General features: G+C 44.4%; 1 protein-coding gene across 3 annotated transcripts in view; it reads left to right on the plus strand.

The window, feature by feature from the left end:
* Positions 1-15953, plus strand: part of SPTB (spectrin beta, erythrocytic) — a 123058-nt gene that overhangs the window by 29467 nt on the left and 77638 nt on the right. For all 3 annotated transcript variants that reach the window (XM_083349373.1, XM_083349371.1, XM_083349372.1), the window contains exon 2: positions 11784-11964. In XM_083349373.1, the coding sequence (XP_083205499.1) occupies positions 11817-11964 (148 nt within the window). In that variant the 5' untranslated portion in view covers positions 11784-11816. The remainder of the gene's footprint in view (positions 1-11783; positions 11965-15953) is intronic.

Consider the following 15953-nt stretch of genomic DNA (forward strand, 5'->3'; position numbering starts at 1 on the left):
GCGCCTGCGCTGTGCGGGGAACTTTGACAGCTGTCAAAGTTCCCGCGTGTTCTCCTGTCAGATTTGGTTTTCCTCACGTATACGGTTTAACGAGTAATTACATATAAACTTTAACTGTTTACAGATATAATACACCCCTTACCCCTCCCCTGGAGCGTTCCCTCCCTCTCGGTCGTTGGAACCTGCCCACTGGTAGTCCTTTAGGTAGGCGGGGGCCCTTCGGTTCCTGTAGGAACGACGTGGAAGTGGGACGATGTCTGGTTCTGCCGGTGGTGCGTCTCTTTGCTCCTCTTCCTCTTGGTTTGGCAGCGGTAGTATTTCTGGAGGGGGTTGCAGGTTGAGTTCCGTCGGATGGGGTTCTGGGGTGTGTGGTGGTTGTCTGGGTCTGAGTTGGTCGATATGGCGGCGTAGGTTGCCGTGAGTTTGTGTGGATATTAGATAAGAAATGGGTCCTGTCTGTTTTAGCACTGTTCCTTGGACCCATTTGTTTTTATCTGAGTATGATCGTGCCCATATCATTTGCCCTGGTTTGAGTGTGCGGTTGGGGGGGGTTTGTTCGTTTTCTTCCGGGTATGTGTCAGGATGCAGTCTGTCAAGCCGCGTTATTAGCCTCCTCCCCCATCTTAGTTCTGCTGGTGATTTGCCCGTTGTTGTGCATGGAGTTGCGTGTTGTGACATTAGGAATTGGCTGAGTCGTCGTTGCCAGTTCCCTTTGACGAATTTTTTCAAAGCTTCTTTTGTGGAGCGTACCATAATTTCGGCCATCCCGTTTGTCGATGGGTGGAAGGGCGCAGACGTGACCAGCCTAATACAATTCTTCATAGCGAATATCTGAAATTCACGAGAGGTGAATTGAGGGCCATTGTCTGAAACTATGGTGTCTGGGAGGCCGTGTGTGGCGAATATTTTCCTTAGGGCTTGTATAGTGGCTCCTGACGTCGTTTTCCTAAGGGGAGTGACTTCTAACCATTTAGAATAACTGTCCACTACAATTAGGAAACTCTGTCCCTGGATAGGTCCTGTAAAGTCTAAATGTATGCGTGACCATGGGTTTTTTGTCGTTTCCCATTTGTGGATTGGTGCCTGGGGGGGTTCGTTCCGGGTTGCTTGACAGGTATAGCACCCTCCCACATATTTTTCTATTTCCTTATCTATGCCAGGCCACCAAACATAACTTCTGGCCATAGCTTTCATCTTGACAATGCCAGGGTGTCCTTCGTGTAAGATGTCTAACGTTTGATTTGTGTCTTTATTTGGTATTATGACTCGATTTCCCCATAGCAGGCATCCCCTATGTGAAGATATTTCATTTTTCCTGTTGAAGTATGGCTGGAATTGGGGGTGTGGGTTTTTTGCTGGCCACCCTGTTGTGGCCCACCTGAGAATTCTGCTAAGTATTTTGTCCCTAGCTGAGTTGTTTGCTATAATCTTGGCAGAGAGGGGACAGTCTGGAAGTTGCGAAATTGCTAGGATCATTCCAGCTGGGGCTGGGTCTGGGTCCTTGCTTGGAATTGGCAGTCTGCTGAGGCAGTCTGCGTGTCCTAATTCCTTCCCTGGTTTATGGATTAACTGATAAGAATAGGCAGATAAGAATGTGGACCACCGTAGTATTCTCAGTGAGAGAATCTGAGGTGTTATTTTATTCCAAGTGAATATCCCTAATAGGGGTTTGTGATCTGTGTATATAGTGAAGGGTCTCCCATAAAGGTAGTCATGAAATTTTTTAACCCCTGCGACTATTGCTAGGGCTTCTCTGTCTATTTGTGCGTAATTCCTTTCTGCTTTTGACAGAGTGCGTGAATAAAAGGCTATGGATCTTTGGGTGCCATCCTTGTATAAATGACTTAATACTGCCCCAATTCCATAGGGAGATGCATCGCAAGCGATGCATATTGGTGTATCTTCTCGGAAAAGGGTGATCGTTGAACTATTGCAAATAATCTTTTTTAGTGATTGGAAGCTATTTTCCTGAATTTTGGTCCAGGACCAGGCAGTTTCCTTATCCAGGAGTCTATGCAGAGGCTCTGCGATAGTGGCTTTGTGGGGAATGAAGGCATGATAAAAATTTAATAAACCTAAAAAGGCTTGTAGTTCTTGTTTATTCCTTGGGCTTGGTGCTGTTTGAATAGCCCTTAGTTTGTCTGTGGTTGGGTGGATACCTTGGCCGTCTATTTTGTACCCTAGGAACTCTGTGGATGTGACTCCAATGGAGCACTTTTCCCGCTTAAGCTTGAGGCCGGCTTCTCTGAGCCGGCTCAGCACAGCTGACAGTCTGTCAGCTAAATTTTCTTCATTTTCTCCGGCGATGAGAACATCGTCGAAGTAGGGGCAGACCCCGGGTATTCCTTTCAGGGTTTTCTCCATGATACCCTGGAAGATACCCGGAGCTGCTGATATGCCGAATTGTAGCCTTTTTACTTTAAAGGCACCGCGGTGGGTGACAATTGTCTGGGCTTCCGCGGTGTCATTTGTGACAGGCAGTTGCAAATACGCCTGCGTGAGATCAAGCTTAGCAAAAATGGCGCCGGAGCGGATGGAAGCAAAATCGTCCCTTACCGCTGGCACCGGGTAAGCATGGGGGCTGAGAGCTAGGTTGAGGGTCGCCTTATAGTCCGCGCATAATCTTATCTCCCCGTTAGGTTTAACCGGGGTGACTATTGGGGTCTCCCAGCTTCCCCCCTCCATAGGTTCAAGCACCCCGAGCCCTACGAGGCGCTCTAGTTCCCTTTCAATTTTTTCTTTAAGGGCAAAGGGCACTCTCCTAGCTCTTATCTTTATGGGTTGGATTGCTGGGTTTAATTGTAAAGAGATGGGGGGACCAGTGTATTTTCCTAAAGTGCCATCGAAGACGTCTGCATACTTATTGCAAACGGCTTCGAGGCTGGGTGATTGTACAGTATTTACCCCCGTTATGGCGATTCCTAACGGCCCGAACCAGTTCAGCCCTATCAGGTTGGTGCGATTTCCCGGCGTTACCAGCACTTCTAGGGGACCCTTGAAAGACTTGTACTTTACTTCCACCTTAGCCCTCCCTTCCAGAGGAATAGGGGTTTTCTGGAAGTCTGCTAGGTGGACCTGGGTTTGAATCAGAGGAATTTTTTCCTTGCCTTGATGGCAGATCTCCTGATATGTTTTAAATGAAATTAAGGAGACTGCTGACCCTGAATCCACTTCCATGAGGCAGGGCACCCCCTGAATTTTTACCCTGATCCTAACCTTAGAGCTTAGGCTGTTTACCCTGTCAATTGTTTCTACCAGGGCCCCTGGCGTTTTTCCTCTGTTGGCCTGGGTAGCTGGCCTACCTGGGGAGTTTGTCTCCAACTCATTGATGTTGTCACGGCCCTTGCTGCGGCACACCGGTTTGATGTGGCCGGTCTTCCCACAATTATGGCACTTAGCATTTCTAAACCGGCAGCTTGCTCGGGCATGGTTGCCCCCGCAGCTGGCGCAGGCGGCCCGTTGCTCATAACGCGGCGGTGGCGGAGGGGGGTTCCTAGACCTTCGGCGATCCGAAGTGTCGCTTCTCCTCGGTTGTCTGCGTTCCATTCGGCGCTGCAGGGCTTCTCCGTCGGTGAAATCCACCGACTCTTCGCTGTCGCTGAGGGTTGCACTCTCTTGGAAGACGGTCGCTGGGCTCTCTGGGGTCGTGGTAGTCGGCTTCTTCTTGTGGTTGTACTCGTAGGCCATGATTTCTCTGGTCAACTCTGCCAGGCTCATGTCGGTCTTGGATGTCAGCTTCTTCTGTAAGCGTTCGTCCCTCAGGCCGATCACCACCTGGTCTCTGATGCGGTTTTCTAGGTCGGGGAAGTGGCAGTTCCGCGCGGCGTGTCGGACCCCCGCGATGAAATCGTTTGCGGGTTCGTCTGGACGTTGCTTCTTCTGGGCGAATTGAACCCGCCAGTACAGTTCGGATCGGGCTGGCATGTAATGCTTCGTCAGCTGGTCTACCAGGTCCGCGTAGGATACCTCGGTGATGGGTACCGGGCTGAACAGCCCCACGGCAGCGTCGTAGACGGGGGGTCCGCTGATGTAGAGCAGCGCCGCGGCCTTGGCTCGGTCATCGGTGATTTTGCTGACAAGGAGGAATCCCTCGACCTGACCCAGGTGTGATTGCCACCTTTCGGGATGTCGGGTGTCGAATTCCCTCACGCGGCTGAAGTTTGCCATGTCGTCCGGTCCTGGGTCTCGCTCCGTTGGAAGTTAAAACTTCCCGTGACAGCTCTGGCCGGGAACTCTCTTCCGCGGCTGTGACTTCAGCTCTGGAGCGATCCCACCCTCGTCGCCAGTGAAGTAGCCGAAGGACCACTCGGGACGACAGGCTAGTTAACTTAAAGGTTTATTTAGAGCAAGACAAAACAGAATAACTCGCCCGGCTTTTATAGCCGGCAGCTGTCAGTGAGGGCCAATCAGGAACGTCCATTTTGGCGCCGCGTCTATCCGGACCAATCCGCGTCGTCTGTTCTTGACAGTTCAGGCTTCCGCATGGCTCGGTGTTTTGACAGCCGCGAGCTGTCAGTGGTTGCGCCTGCGCTGTGCGGGGAACTTTGACAGCTGTCAAAGTTCCCGTGTGTTCTCCTGTCAGATTTGGTTTTCCTCACGTATACGGTTTAACGAGTAATTACATATAAACTTTAACTGTTTACAGATATAATACAGAAACCTTTACCCTTAGCTTTACCTATTCTTGTATGTGTTCCATGTCGTAATAATAATTCCCACCATAAACTTGCAGGTTAAGAATATTGTTCAAAAGAACCCACTGGGTGCTAAGTGAATATTGGCAGGTGGCAATCTCATTTTTTAATATAAAATTGTGTATGTGTATGTGTGCACATGCACATATATGAGCACGCATACTCAGAACTGCCTATAAGCCAGATGAATAAACTGTAGCATGAGAAAATAGTTGTAGTACAGGACAGGAGAAAAGAGCAAAGAGAACAAGATGGCTGTGATTGGAATAATAAGCAAGAAGAAGAAAGTTACTCAGTATTTTTAAATAAATAAATTACAGAAGGGGTTGTCATCTTTACCTATTCCCATTATTTTTATGCATTAATATATAGATAAAGTGAAGAAAATTAGGGTACTAGATCTAGACTGGGTAGCAGCATTTGAATATACTGCATATGTTTCCTACCAACTAGCGGATGTGTGGATTTTTGCAGTTTGGAAGGAAAATTTTCTTAAGGAAATTAAACTTCAAAAGTTAATTAAAAACAAAATCTATTTATCCTACCCCCATTATAAGAAACACCTTCTCTGGGTACTCAAGAAGGATTCTATAATTTCTTGGTCCTGTCATTAATGATTATTGAACAGATTGGTGCTTGCTGAATTGGAAAAGATATTAATCCTTTATAAGCACTCTTAAACTAGCATTTTCAGCTTTAATTTCAAGTGGGACAACTTCTAAATGCATTTGTAACAAACTAAGATGATATCAGAACAATGACTCATGATGATATTATGTAAACACTCCAATTATGTACCTGCATTACGTGTGAGTCATGGCAACTGTGTAATCATTACATACATGATATTTGTCCTTTGTGGACACCCATTATAAGATTTAATCAATTAAATGTGTATTGCTATAAAGGCATCAGCTAGAAGGATCTTAGAAGAAAAAGAAAGCATTCCACAGAACATGATGCAAAAACATCATGAAATAAATGAAATAAAACATTATTTTGTTCCTTATGCTTAGATTGTATTGATTTCTGCATAAATTAGATAAACTGAATTGGATATTCTGACATTGGGTCATCTTGACAAAAATGATGAAAATGATATAATTTCTGTGATCTCCTTTATCTTAGTATGCAAATAATACTTGTTCAACAAACACTTATTCAGTGACCATTCAAAGTTACGAAGGCGCTGAATAAATGGTAGTTAATGACTAGTGCTTGATCTTCTGGCTATCCCAGCACACCTAGGGTCATGTGATAGTGATCTTATAGGCCACCCACACACCCTCCCCTGCTTAGCAACAGCTGCGTCCTGTTGCACTTGTGCCTTGCTGATCACCTACGGCAGCAGCCAGTTACTTACCTGTCAGCCTGCTTGCAAGCTGCCTGGGACTTTCTTAATGGTCCAGGATCCTTGCATAGTGATGGCAATGGGGAGTGTCAGGATTGCCATCACTAAGTGATGCGGTCACTTTATGGCCTCATAATTTAGCAACAGAAATTCTGTTCCCAATGACCATTATTAACTGAAGACTCCCTGTAATTTATACTTAACCCAGCAGAAACATACCGAAAGGGGGGGGAATCAAACCATTATCAAATAGCTGTGTAGTTTTACTCTTCTATTTTAAAAACCTTTATTGTAGAGAAAGCTTGAACACATGACAGAATTTATGAAAGTGTTGGGAAGAGAAAATTAGGTACATTTTGAGCGTGAATATTTGATATTCTCTGACTGAAAGTATTGTATAGAATATAATAGGGAAAAAACCAGCTCATGTGCAACTTTGTAAATTGTGGAGATGAAATGCTTTATGTGTTCCGTTTAATAATTGTATTCACTGTGAGAGAGGCAATAACTGCCCTGTCAGGTACGTGATATGAGAAAAACAGGGAGACACTTTATCATCTAGCTGTTTGTCTATCTTTCATCCATTGCTCCATCTGGGTCTGCAGGAGGCTTCATCAGCTAACTGGAGAAATGTTACCCTGAAGTGTCAATCATCGCACATGCCCCTTTGTGAAGTTTTAAAGTAACCCTAAAGAGCCATGCTATTATCCTATAAAGGAAAGAAACTGGGGCTCTAATCTGCGGCTGTTATGGCTGCATAGTCTTATTAGAGGTACCAGGGAGATGGGGAAAAATAAGAAATGGAGGGAGTAAATATTAAAATACTAATTGTTAGAGGGAGAACAGTGGGGAGCTTCAATTGTTTTCCCACTTTCCTTGCAGGAAAAGAAGAACAGGTATCTGGCTAGTTTTTCATTCTTCCCTCCCTCCTTTCAAACAAATAACTCAAAAGTGACAGAGAAGATGATTGCTCTAACCTGAAAGTCCTTCTTTTAATTGTTATCCCTTGTAAGGAAAGGTCATGATGCAAAATTTAATCCTGGATGAAAGTGCTGACCTGGCATGTATCATGAAAACCTGGCTGAGAAAAGAATATAACAGACTAGCATGGGAAGCTGGAGAGGTAGCATGACCATGTCTATAGGAATTCCATCTCAGTTCCATCTGGAAATATGTCCATTTCAAGTGTTTGCTTATATTGGGGGTAGGAAGGCGGTGTTAGACTGCTGGAATAGTGTAGGGTTAATATTGGTGTACAATCCAGTCTGCTCTACAATGGTCTCCCTTGTGGATTTATATAGGGTGATTTTTAGTATGGCACTCCAGTTCCTTAAAGATTCTTATTCTGGGAGATGTCAGCACCCGTGTAGAGGTTGTCCAGATAGGTGTGGGTCAAGTCTTCCATAGATGGCATGGTACTCATGAATCTGCCCCAGTTTGTTTTTGGTCCTCTGCATACAGCAGAGCACATGCTGGAATTGGTATTTTGTATCGCTAGGGCTGGTGTTTTGAGGATATAGGATCTCTCTCATGCTGCCCTAGACTGATTGCTGTCTGATCAGTTTTAGATATTTCTGTTGTTTGTTTGTTACAAACTTATGCAGTAGTTGAGAGGGTTAACCGATTTTACCTAGACACCTGATCAACCAATGCGATTTCTCAAATAGATTTGAGGAATTTCTGTTACTACTTCTCTTGAAGCCCTGGCCAATCTGTGGAACTCCAAAATGAACCAGACAATTGACTTTATTGTTCCTAAGTGCCATCTTCCCTCTAACAGAAAAATCGGCACTTACTTTAATCCTGCAGCTTTTTTTGCTTGCTTCTTTATTTTAACTTCCAAGGTTTTTACAGTTGAAGTTTTTACATTAAAAAGAAATGATTTGAACCTTTTAAAAATATAACTTTTTGGTTACTATATTTAAAGATATTATTTGCATCTTTATTTCTTTACATCTGCAGTCACTTTAGTAACATGTTGGAAAATATTTTTGGGGGGGTGGGGGTGGAGGTTGACTCATTTTACCCCTGTGATTTATTTCCTTTTGGGATACAGTATATTTTGTACACAATTTACATTTTTTTAAGTTTAAGTTTAAGTTTTATTTAATTTATATACCGCCCTTCTCCTTGGTAGGGACTCAGGGCGGTTCACAGGGCATATATATAAAAGACTATACAAAAATTAAAAAAGATTAAACCCATGCCCAGTTAAAAACAGTAATACAGATCTAAAACAACAAATTAAAACCCATAATCCCCCGTCAGGCCAGACCAGCTATTTCAAATAGATGGGTCTTCAGGCCACGACGGAAAGTTCGGAGGTCTGATGCCGTCCGGAGCTCCACCGGCAGTTGGTTCCATAATGCCGGAGCGCCCACAGAGAAGGCCCTCCCCCTGGGGGCCACCAGTCGGCATTCCCTGACTGGCGGCACCCTGAGGAGGCCCTCTCTGTGGGAACGCACAGGGCGGAGGGGAGTTGATGCCGGCAGCAGGTGGTCCCTGAGGTAACCCGGACCCATGCCATGTAAGGACTTAAAGATCATAACCAAAACCTTGAACCTCACCCGAAAGACAACTGGTAACCAATGCAGCTCGCGGAGCAAAGGTGTAACATGGGAGTACCGGGAAACTCCCAAGACAACTCTCGCGGCCGCATTCTGTACCAGTTGGAGCCTCCGAGTGGTCTTCAAGGGAAGCCCCATGTAGAGAGCATTACAGTAGTCAAGGCGAGAGGTCACGAGCGCATGAGTGACCGTACACAGGGCATCCCAGTTCAGATAGGGCCGCAACTGGCGCACCAGGCGAACCTGGGCGAAAGCCCCCCTAGTCACGGCCACTATATGATCTTCCAGGGTAAGCCGTGAATCTAGGAGGACTCCCAAGTTGCGAGCCCTATCCACGGGGGGTAAGAGCTCACCCCCTATAGAAAGAGATGGAACATTTTGAATGTCCCGGGATGCCAGAATGCACAGCCACTCAGTCTTGTCAGGGTTGAGTTGAAGTCTGTTCCTCCCCATCCAGACCTGAACCGCCTCCAGGCAATGGGACATCACAGCGAGGGCATCACTGGGGTGGTTTGGGGTCGAAAAGAAAAGTTGGGTATCATCGGCATATTGATGATACCCAACTCCAAAACCACGAATGATCTCACCCAGCGGTTTCATGTAGATGTTGAACAGGAGAGGCGAGAGAACCGACCCCTGAGGAACTCCACAAACGAGAGACCTAGGGGCCGATCTCTGCCCCCCTGCCAACACCGACTGCGAGCGTCCCAGGAGATAGGAGGAGAACCACTGAAGAACTGTGCCTCCCACTCCCAATCCCCTGAGACGCCGCAGCAAGATACCATGGTCGATGGTATCGAAAGCCGCCGAGAGGTCTAATAGGACTAGGACAGAGGAATATCCCCTATCCCGAGCCCTCCAGAGATCATTCACCAGCGCGACCAATGCCGTCTCCGTGCTGTACCCGGGCCTGAAACCCGATTGGTAGGGGTCCAGATAATCCGCTTCATCCAGGACCAGAGGGAGCTGATGCGCCACCACACTCTCGACAACCTTCGCAAGAAAGCGAAGGTTGGAGACTGGACGAAAGTTGTTCAATACAGCTGGGTCCAAGGCAGGCTTCTTGAGGAGAGGTCTCACCACCGCCTCCTTCAAGACGGTGGGGAAATAACCCTCACTCAAAGAAGCAGATATAACCGCCTGGAGCCAGCCTCGTGTCCTCTCCCTAGCTGCATAAACCAGCCAGGAAGGGCATGGGTCCAACAAACATGTGGAGGAGCTCAGCCTCCCCATAATCCTGTCCACTTCATCAGGGGTCACAGAATCAAACTCTTCCCAGGTAATATTGACAAGACCGCCCGTGTCCTGGCCACCTGACTCTGCCCAGCTGGAGTCCAAACCGGTCCGAATCCGAGCGATTTTATCCGACAGATGTTGACTAAATTCCTCGGCACGACCCTGCAAGGGATCCTCCCTCACCTCCTGATTAAGAAGTGAGCGAGTCACCCTAAACAAGGCGGCCGGGCGATTATCTGCGGACGCGATGAGGGTGGAGAAGTAATTACACCTCGCCACCCTCATCGCTGCGAGATAAGACCTAATATAGGTTCTTAACCGCAACCGGTCGGGTTCGGATCGGCTAGACCTCCAGCGGCTCTCTAGGCCCCGTTTCCGACGCTTCATCTCCCGGAGCTCCGCGGAAAACCATGGAGTTCGCTGGGATCTGCGCCGGGTCAGGGGCCGCAAGGGTACAACCCGGTCAAGTGCCTCAGTGGCTGCCCTTTCCCAGGCTTCCACTAAGGCATCCGCCGAGCTGTGAGCAGTGGAGGCAGGTGGGGACCCCAGCGCCGCTTGGAATCTATCAGGATCCATTAAGCGTCTGGGGCGGTACCATCTAATTGGCTCCGTGCCCCCACGGCGGGGGGTGGCAAAACGGAAGACCAGCCGCAGGAGATGATGATCGGTCCATGACAGGGGCATAATAAATGGAGTGCCCCCACCTAGATCATCCAACCACCGTCTAGATAAAAAAATCAGGTCAAGGGTGTGGCCTCCCTCATGAGTAGGTTCTGAAATTACTTGCGTCAGGTCCATGGCCGCCATGGAAGCCATGAACTCCCGAGCTAGCTCAGATGAACCTCCCAGGGATGGTAGATTGAAGTCTCCCAAAACTATAAGTTTGGGAAACTCAACCACCAAACCCGAGAGGATATCGAGCAGCTCGGGCAGGGCTGCCGCTGTGCGACTAGGCGAAATGTACACCAGCAGCAAGCCCAACTGCGCCCCAGGACCAAATCTCATAAAGAGAGACTCACACCCGACTATCTGAGAAACGGTGGTCTCCCGCGGGCATAAGGTCTCCCTAATGGTAACCGCCAATCCCCCACCCCTACCATGAGCTCGTGGCCGGTGTAGCACCCGGAAGCCTGGTGGGCAGAGGTCAACCAAAGGGACCCCACCCTCTGGGCCCAACCAAGTCTCCGTGATGCAAGCCAGGTCCGCATGCTCACCCTCAACTAAATCCCTAACGAGGGGAGCTTTATTAACCACGGACCTGGCATTCAGGTACACCAGCCGGAGCTTAGGAGGCTGCACATCCTCGCTCCCGGGATCTCGGGGAAGAAGCAGAGGGTCGGAGCGCCTCACCGCTTGCAAATAGCGGGGACGGCCCTCCCGGTAGCGATACGGCCCCCTGTCTATCCGCCTGCTGCCATTCCCCGTCGTGGGAATTGATAATCCCACGACCCGCTCATGAGCCCCGGCGACAACGCCACCCCGTTCTCCCCCCGTGCTATCAGACCCAAGTCTGGTCTGAACCATGGTAGATCGGCCACCCCCCATAGCCAAACAACCGCTATCTCCCACCCCGCTCCCTAGCCCTATAAAAAATTTAGATAAAAAAATAATCAGAGGCTTTCTAGATTTACATTGACAGCCCCTGCCCCTGCCCAGCCAGCTAGTGTTAGCTAGTGTTTCATATAACAGTATAAGTAATACTATGATAAGTATAATCTTTCTGTAACCAGACCTGTTACATGCATTCAAATATTCTGATGGAGGCTATTGCAATTCTTCAGGCAAGAGTTAGCATACATTAGTGTATAAGAGAGAATCATAGTTTGAAGGTAACTTAAAATATTTGCATGGGTTGTGTCATGGAGCGACTGTGAAAAACCTAGGGCATTTTTATATTGGAGCAGTAACATTGGTTTGTATCCCTTTTGATGACAGCTAAAATTAGAGAAACAGCAAAACTCCCAGAACATGACATCAGCAACTGAATTTGATCACTTGGAGATTCAGCCGCAATATAGTCGAATCAATGCTCGATGGGAAGCCTCCGATGATGAGTTGGACAATGACAACAGTTCTGCCAGGCTTTTTGAGAGATCCCGGATCAAAGCTCTAGCAGGTAAATCTACTGCATTTTGCAAACTGGGGCATTTATTAATAAATTGATCCCAAACTTACTTTCTGAGGCAAGAATACTGCAGCTGTGAACTTTTCCTTCTCTTCTTCCCTTCCTTTTCCTCCCTCTCTTTTTCCCCCTCTAACAGCAGTCTGAGAAATCCATTGTCATAGAATCAGGTCATACAATGTGTGGCTTCTAAGCCTAGCAAAACCCACCTGCCTTCTGTTGCAGTTTATAGCTACTGGAATACCCTTCCCTTTTTTCATACTTCCAGATAGCCAGGAAAAATTAGAGTTTTTTTTTTAAAAAAACCCTTGATATCTATCTATTCTTAGTAAAGCTTATTGGGTAATATTGCATGGACCTATTTTGAAGCTTCAGTGTCGTGTGTGTGTGTGTGTGTGTGTGTGTGTGTGTGTGTGTGTGTGTGTGACTGAATCCTTATTGCAGTATAGTGATAGAACTTCAGAGTATAGATAGTCCTCGACTTATGACCATAAATGAGCCTAAAATTTCTGTTGTCAAGTGAGACATTCGCTAAGTGAGTTTTGCTCCATTTTACCACCTTTCTTGCCACAGTTATTAAGTGAATCCCTGCAGTTGATAAGCTAGTAACCCTGTTGTTAAGTGAATCTGGCTTCCCCCATTAACGTTGCTTGTCAGAAGGGTTGCAAAAGTTGACAAAGCAACGGTCATAAATATGAATCAGTTGCCAAGCATCTGAAGTTTGATCACATGTTCATGGGGGTGCTGTAAAAAAATGGCCATAAATAAGTCCCATTGTAACTTTGAATGGTCACTAAATGAACTGTTGTAAGTCGAGGACTACCTGTATTTTACAATTAAGTACTAAGTCCATTTATCCTTAGCACTAGACATTTATTGGTCTCCCCTTCCCTATTAACCCTGCCTGTTGCAGCAATGACTTTTTTTGTCTTCAGCTTGAAAGAAACTTTAAAAGTACGTACATAAAATACCAGCCAGACATTATGGGGGCAATGCTGGTGGAAGACAACTATCATGTCAGTCCATTAGCACAGATCAAGGTGGCAAAGGAGAGAAGCAACCGATGGCTGGATGAGAGAATGGGTATATGCCACAACTAAATATGGCCGAATGCAACACAGCTCCTGATGATATCATTACTTCAGTCATGAAGCACCAGAAATCATGTATATAGTAAGGCTTGTATGTAGAGCAGATGGGAAACTCCACTTTAATATCACATCAGCTAAATGCAAAGTTATGTAAATTCAGTGAATAGCAGAGGATGAGGCAAAGTATCATGAGGAATTGACCTTAAAGGACAGGTAGCAAGGCATCTTCATGTCTCTTTAAAGGGGAAATATGGAAGTTGTGATTTCAAATTTAGGATTCTTGAGTGCTCTACTTCTGTGAGGTGACTGAGAAGCTTTAATAAATTATTCTCAATAGCTTAATGTTCTATCTTGGTTTGGTAACAGTATAATTAAAATAGTATAATTAATCATAAAACAATAGAATAGCAATTAATTAAAAATTAAAACTTTAAAATCTGCTCCGCCTTACCTCACTTAGTGAAGACAGATGGAGAAGAGTAATTGAGAATGATCTAAATTCCTAATTAGATACATATGGAAGGAAGTGATCCTTGATCTCAGGTCTTAGTCTATTAAAGTGATCCTGATAACAGGTCTTAGCCTGTTAAAGATCAAAAGCAAGATTTAAAATGGATTTAAACTAGAAGCCAATGCAGATAATAAAACACTAATATGTAGATTTAACTTGCCCAGTTTCAGTTTAAAATCTAGCAACTCTATTCTAAGTTAAAGCTATATTTATGCAATATTCTTAAGCCAGTCAAATACATATCTAGCAGATACATTTATAAAAATATTAAAACTGCTGTTAATCTACACTAGTTTTTATATATTGTTTAGTTTGTTCTGGAAATCCAATACATTCAATTAGTTAATTATTTAGCGCATTGAATGAACATAGAAATTGGTTAGAAACTTGGTTACTAACTTACAGCTTAGATGAGCCTTCTAGATTAGTTTTAAAGGAAGCCTGACACATAGCAACCTCGCAATAATCCTAATCTGACAAAAGATGCTCTAAACCGTAGGAGCTTCTTGACATTGTAAAGACAAGATAAATGAACGCTTATCCCAAAACTGAATACAGGAAATATAATTCAGTAGCATATTAGTGATATCTCAATCCAAATCTCAACATAATTTAATCCAGTGGCATTATTTATATAAAACATAATGTAACGAGATAACATGTAAGTAAATGAAGTAAGAAGCTGGGGATCTCCAAATCATAAATGTCAGAAATATGAGTAGTAATTTCCTAGTACCAACATTTGATGCTGAAACATTGAAAAACAGTGTAATCAAATGAGCTTAATTAAACTTTTACTTTATCTTGACCAGTTGGACACCTCTTTCCTATTAGAAATAATGAGCTAAAAAGGGTGATTGTTTCTTGTGGAAGCAATGAGCATCATAAATGTATATACTTGTAAAATGCAATTTAAAATTCCAATGAATGGATAAGCCACTGTATCTTTCTCTAATTACTGAGTAGTCTGCTTTAACTTCAGTAATAAAGAAAATTCTAGTGAAAATTTCTTTCACTCTACTGAAGGCTTGATTCTGCCATATAGTTCAAGTCAGGAATTTTAACAAAATCTGAAATAGCAACTGAAAAACACTGAGGCTATGCTATGAAAATATTACTCGTTCTTAGTTCCCCTTTGTATTACAACTCAGCAGTTTGACTAAATAACTCTTTAAGCTTTGTGAAGTCTGGAGGTTATCAGAATAAAGGACAATTGAAAACAACAGCCCTCTGTACTTTTTCCCTGCAGAATAAATAAACTAGTAGCAGTCTTTTTCTAGAATGCCTTGGGAGAGAGATTAGGCAAAATGAAAAGAGTTCTGAGAACATTAAAACATTCTAGAGAAAGAATAAAGTTAACTGCAAACATGCAACACATTTATAGATACATTTATCAGGGAGGCAAAATTGGTTGCTTCTCTCTGTTAACAGGTCACAATACAAGGAACCTATTTGCCATGGCATATTGTATAAAATGATCCTAACAAAACCTGGTTTGTTAAATACTGTTTGGTATGGCTGTATTCATAATCTGTTGGCTCAGGTTGCTATTTCAGAGCCTATATGATCTTCCATGACCATAGGACAAACCCCATGGATAGTTATTGTGTAAAAGATTGGAATTTCCTGTATCTCTTAGTTCATAGCCAAGAAGACACCAGGAAGTTTGTATAGAGGGCATAATATTACAATGGAAAAAAATAGAGGAATACTGTATATCAGAAAATGAAATCTACTGAGGATTACAGTACAACAAAGATAAATTATGAATGGACCTATAACAGTAACGGAAGTTTCAGAAGCTATTAAAAAGATAAATTGGGAAAGTTGCCTGCTGGGCCAGATGGGTTATGAAGTCTGTATTATAAGTGTCTTGAGTATGAGCTCTTATATCCTCTACAAAGCTTGATAAACTCCATTGTACAGGAAGGAAAGATGCCGGAGACTTGAAAAGACACTAATGTTACATTAACATCTAAGGAAGACAAGATTTCACTTTAGCAAGCAACCATAGACTAATATCACTATTGAATAATGATTATGCTATTTAAACAATTTTAGCCAAAAGTCTGAAAATAACTTTGCAAGAATTTATTCATGAAGATCAATGTGGGTTTTTCATCTAAAAGATAGTTAGAGGGCGATGTTAGAACTATGCTGGATATTTTGGAATATTTGGAACAACGTAATGAAAACAAGCCATGTTGTTCTCATTATGACATGGGCAGATATGCTCAGTTACCAGAATTGTGCGAATGGAAGAATGTTGACTGTTGAATCTAGTTTTAAAGAATGTGATTTTCAGCTTAGGGAAAGTGAAATTAACACATAACTTGCTGGTTCCCATACACCTGTATTTTATCCAAATTCTATCATGTTGG

This window comes from Vipera ursinii, assembly GCF_947247035.1.
Source record: "Vipera ursinii genome assembly, chromosome: 1".
Taxonomy (NCBI): Eukaryota; Metazoa; Chordata; class Lepidosauria; order Squamata; family Viperidae; genus Vipera; species Vipera ursinii.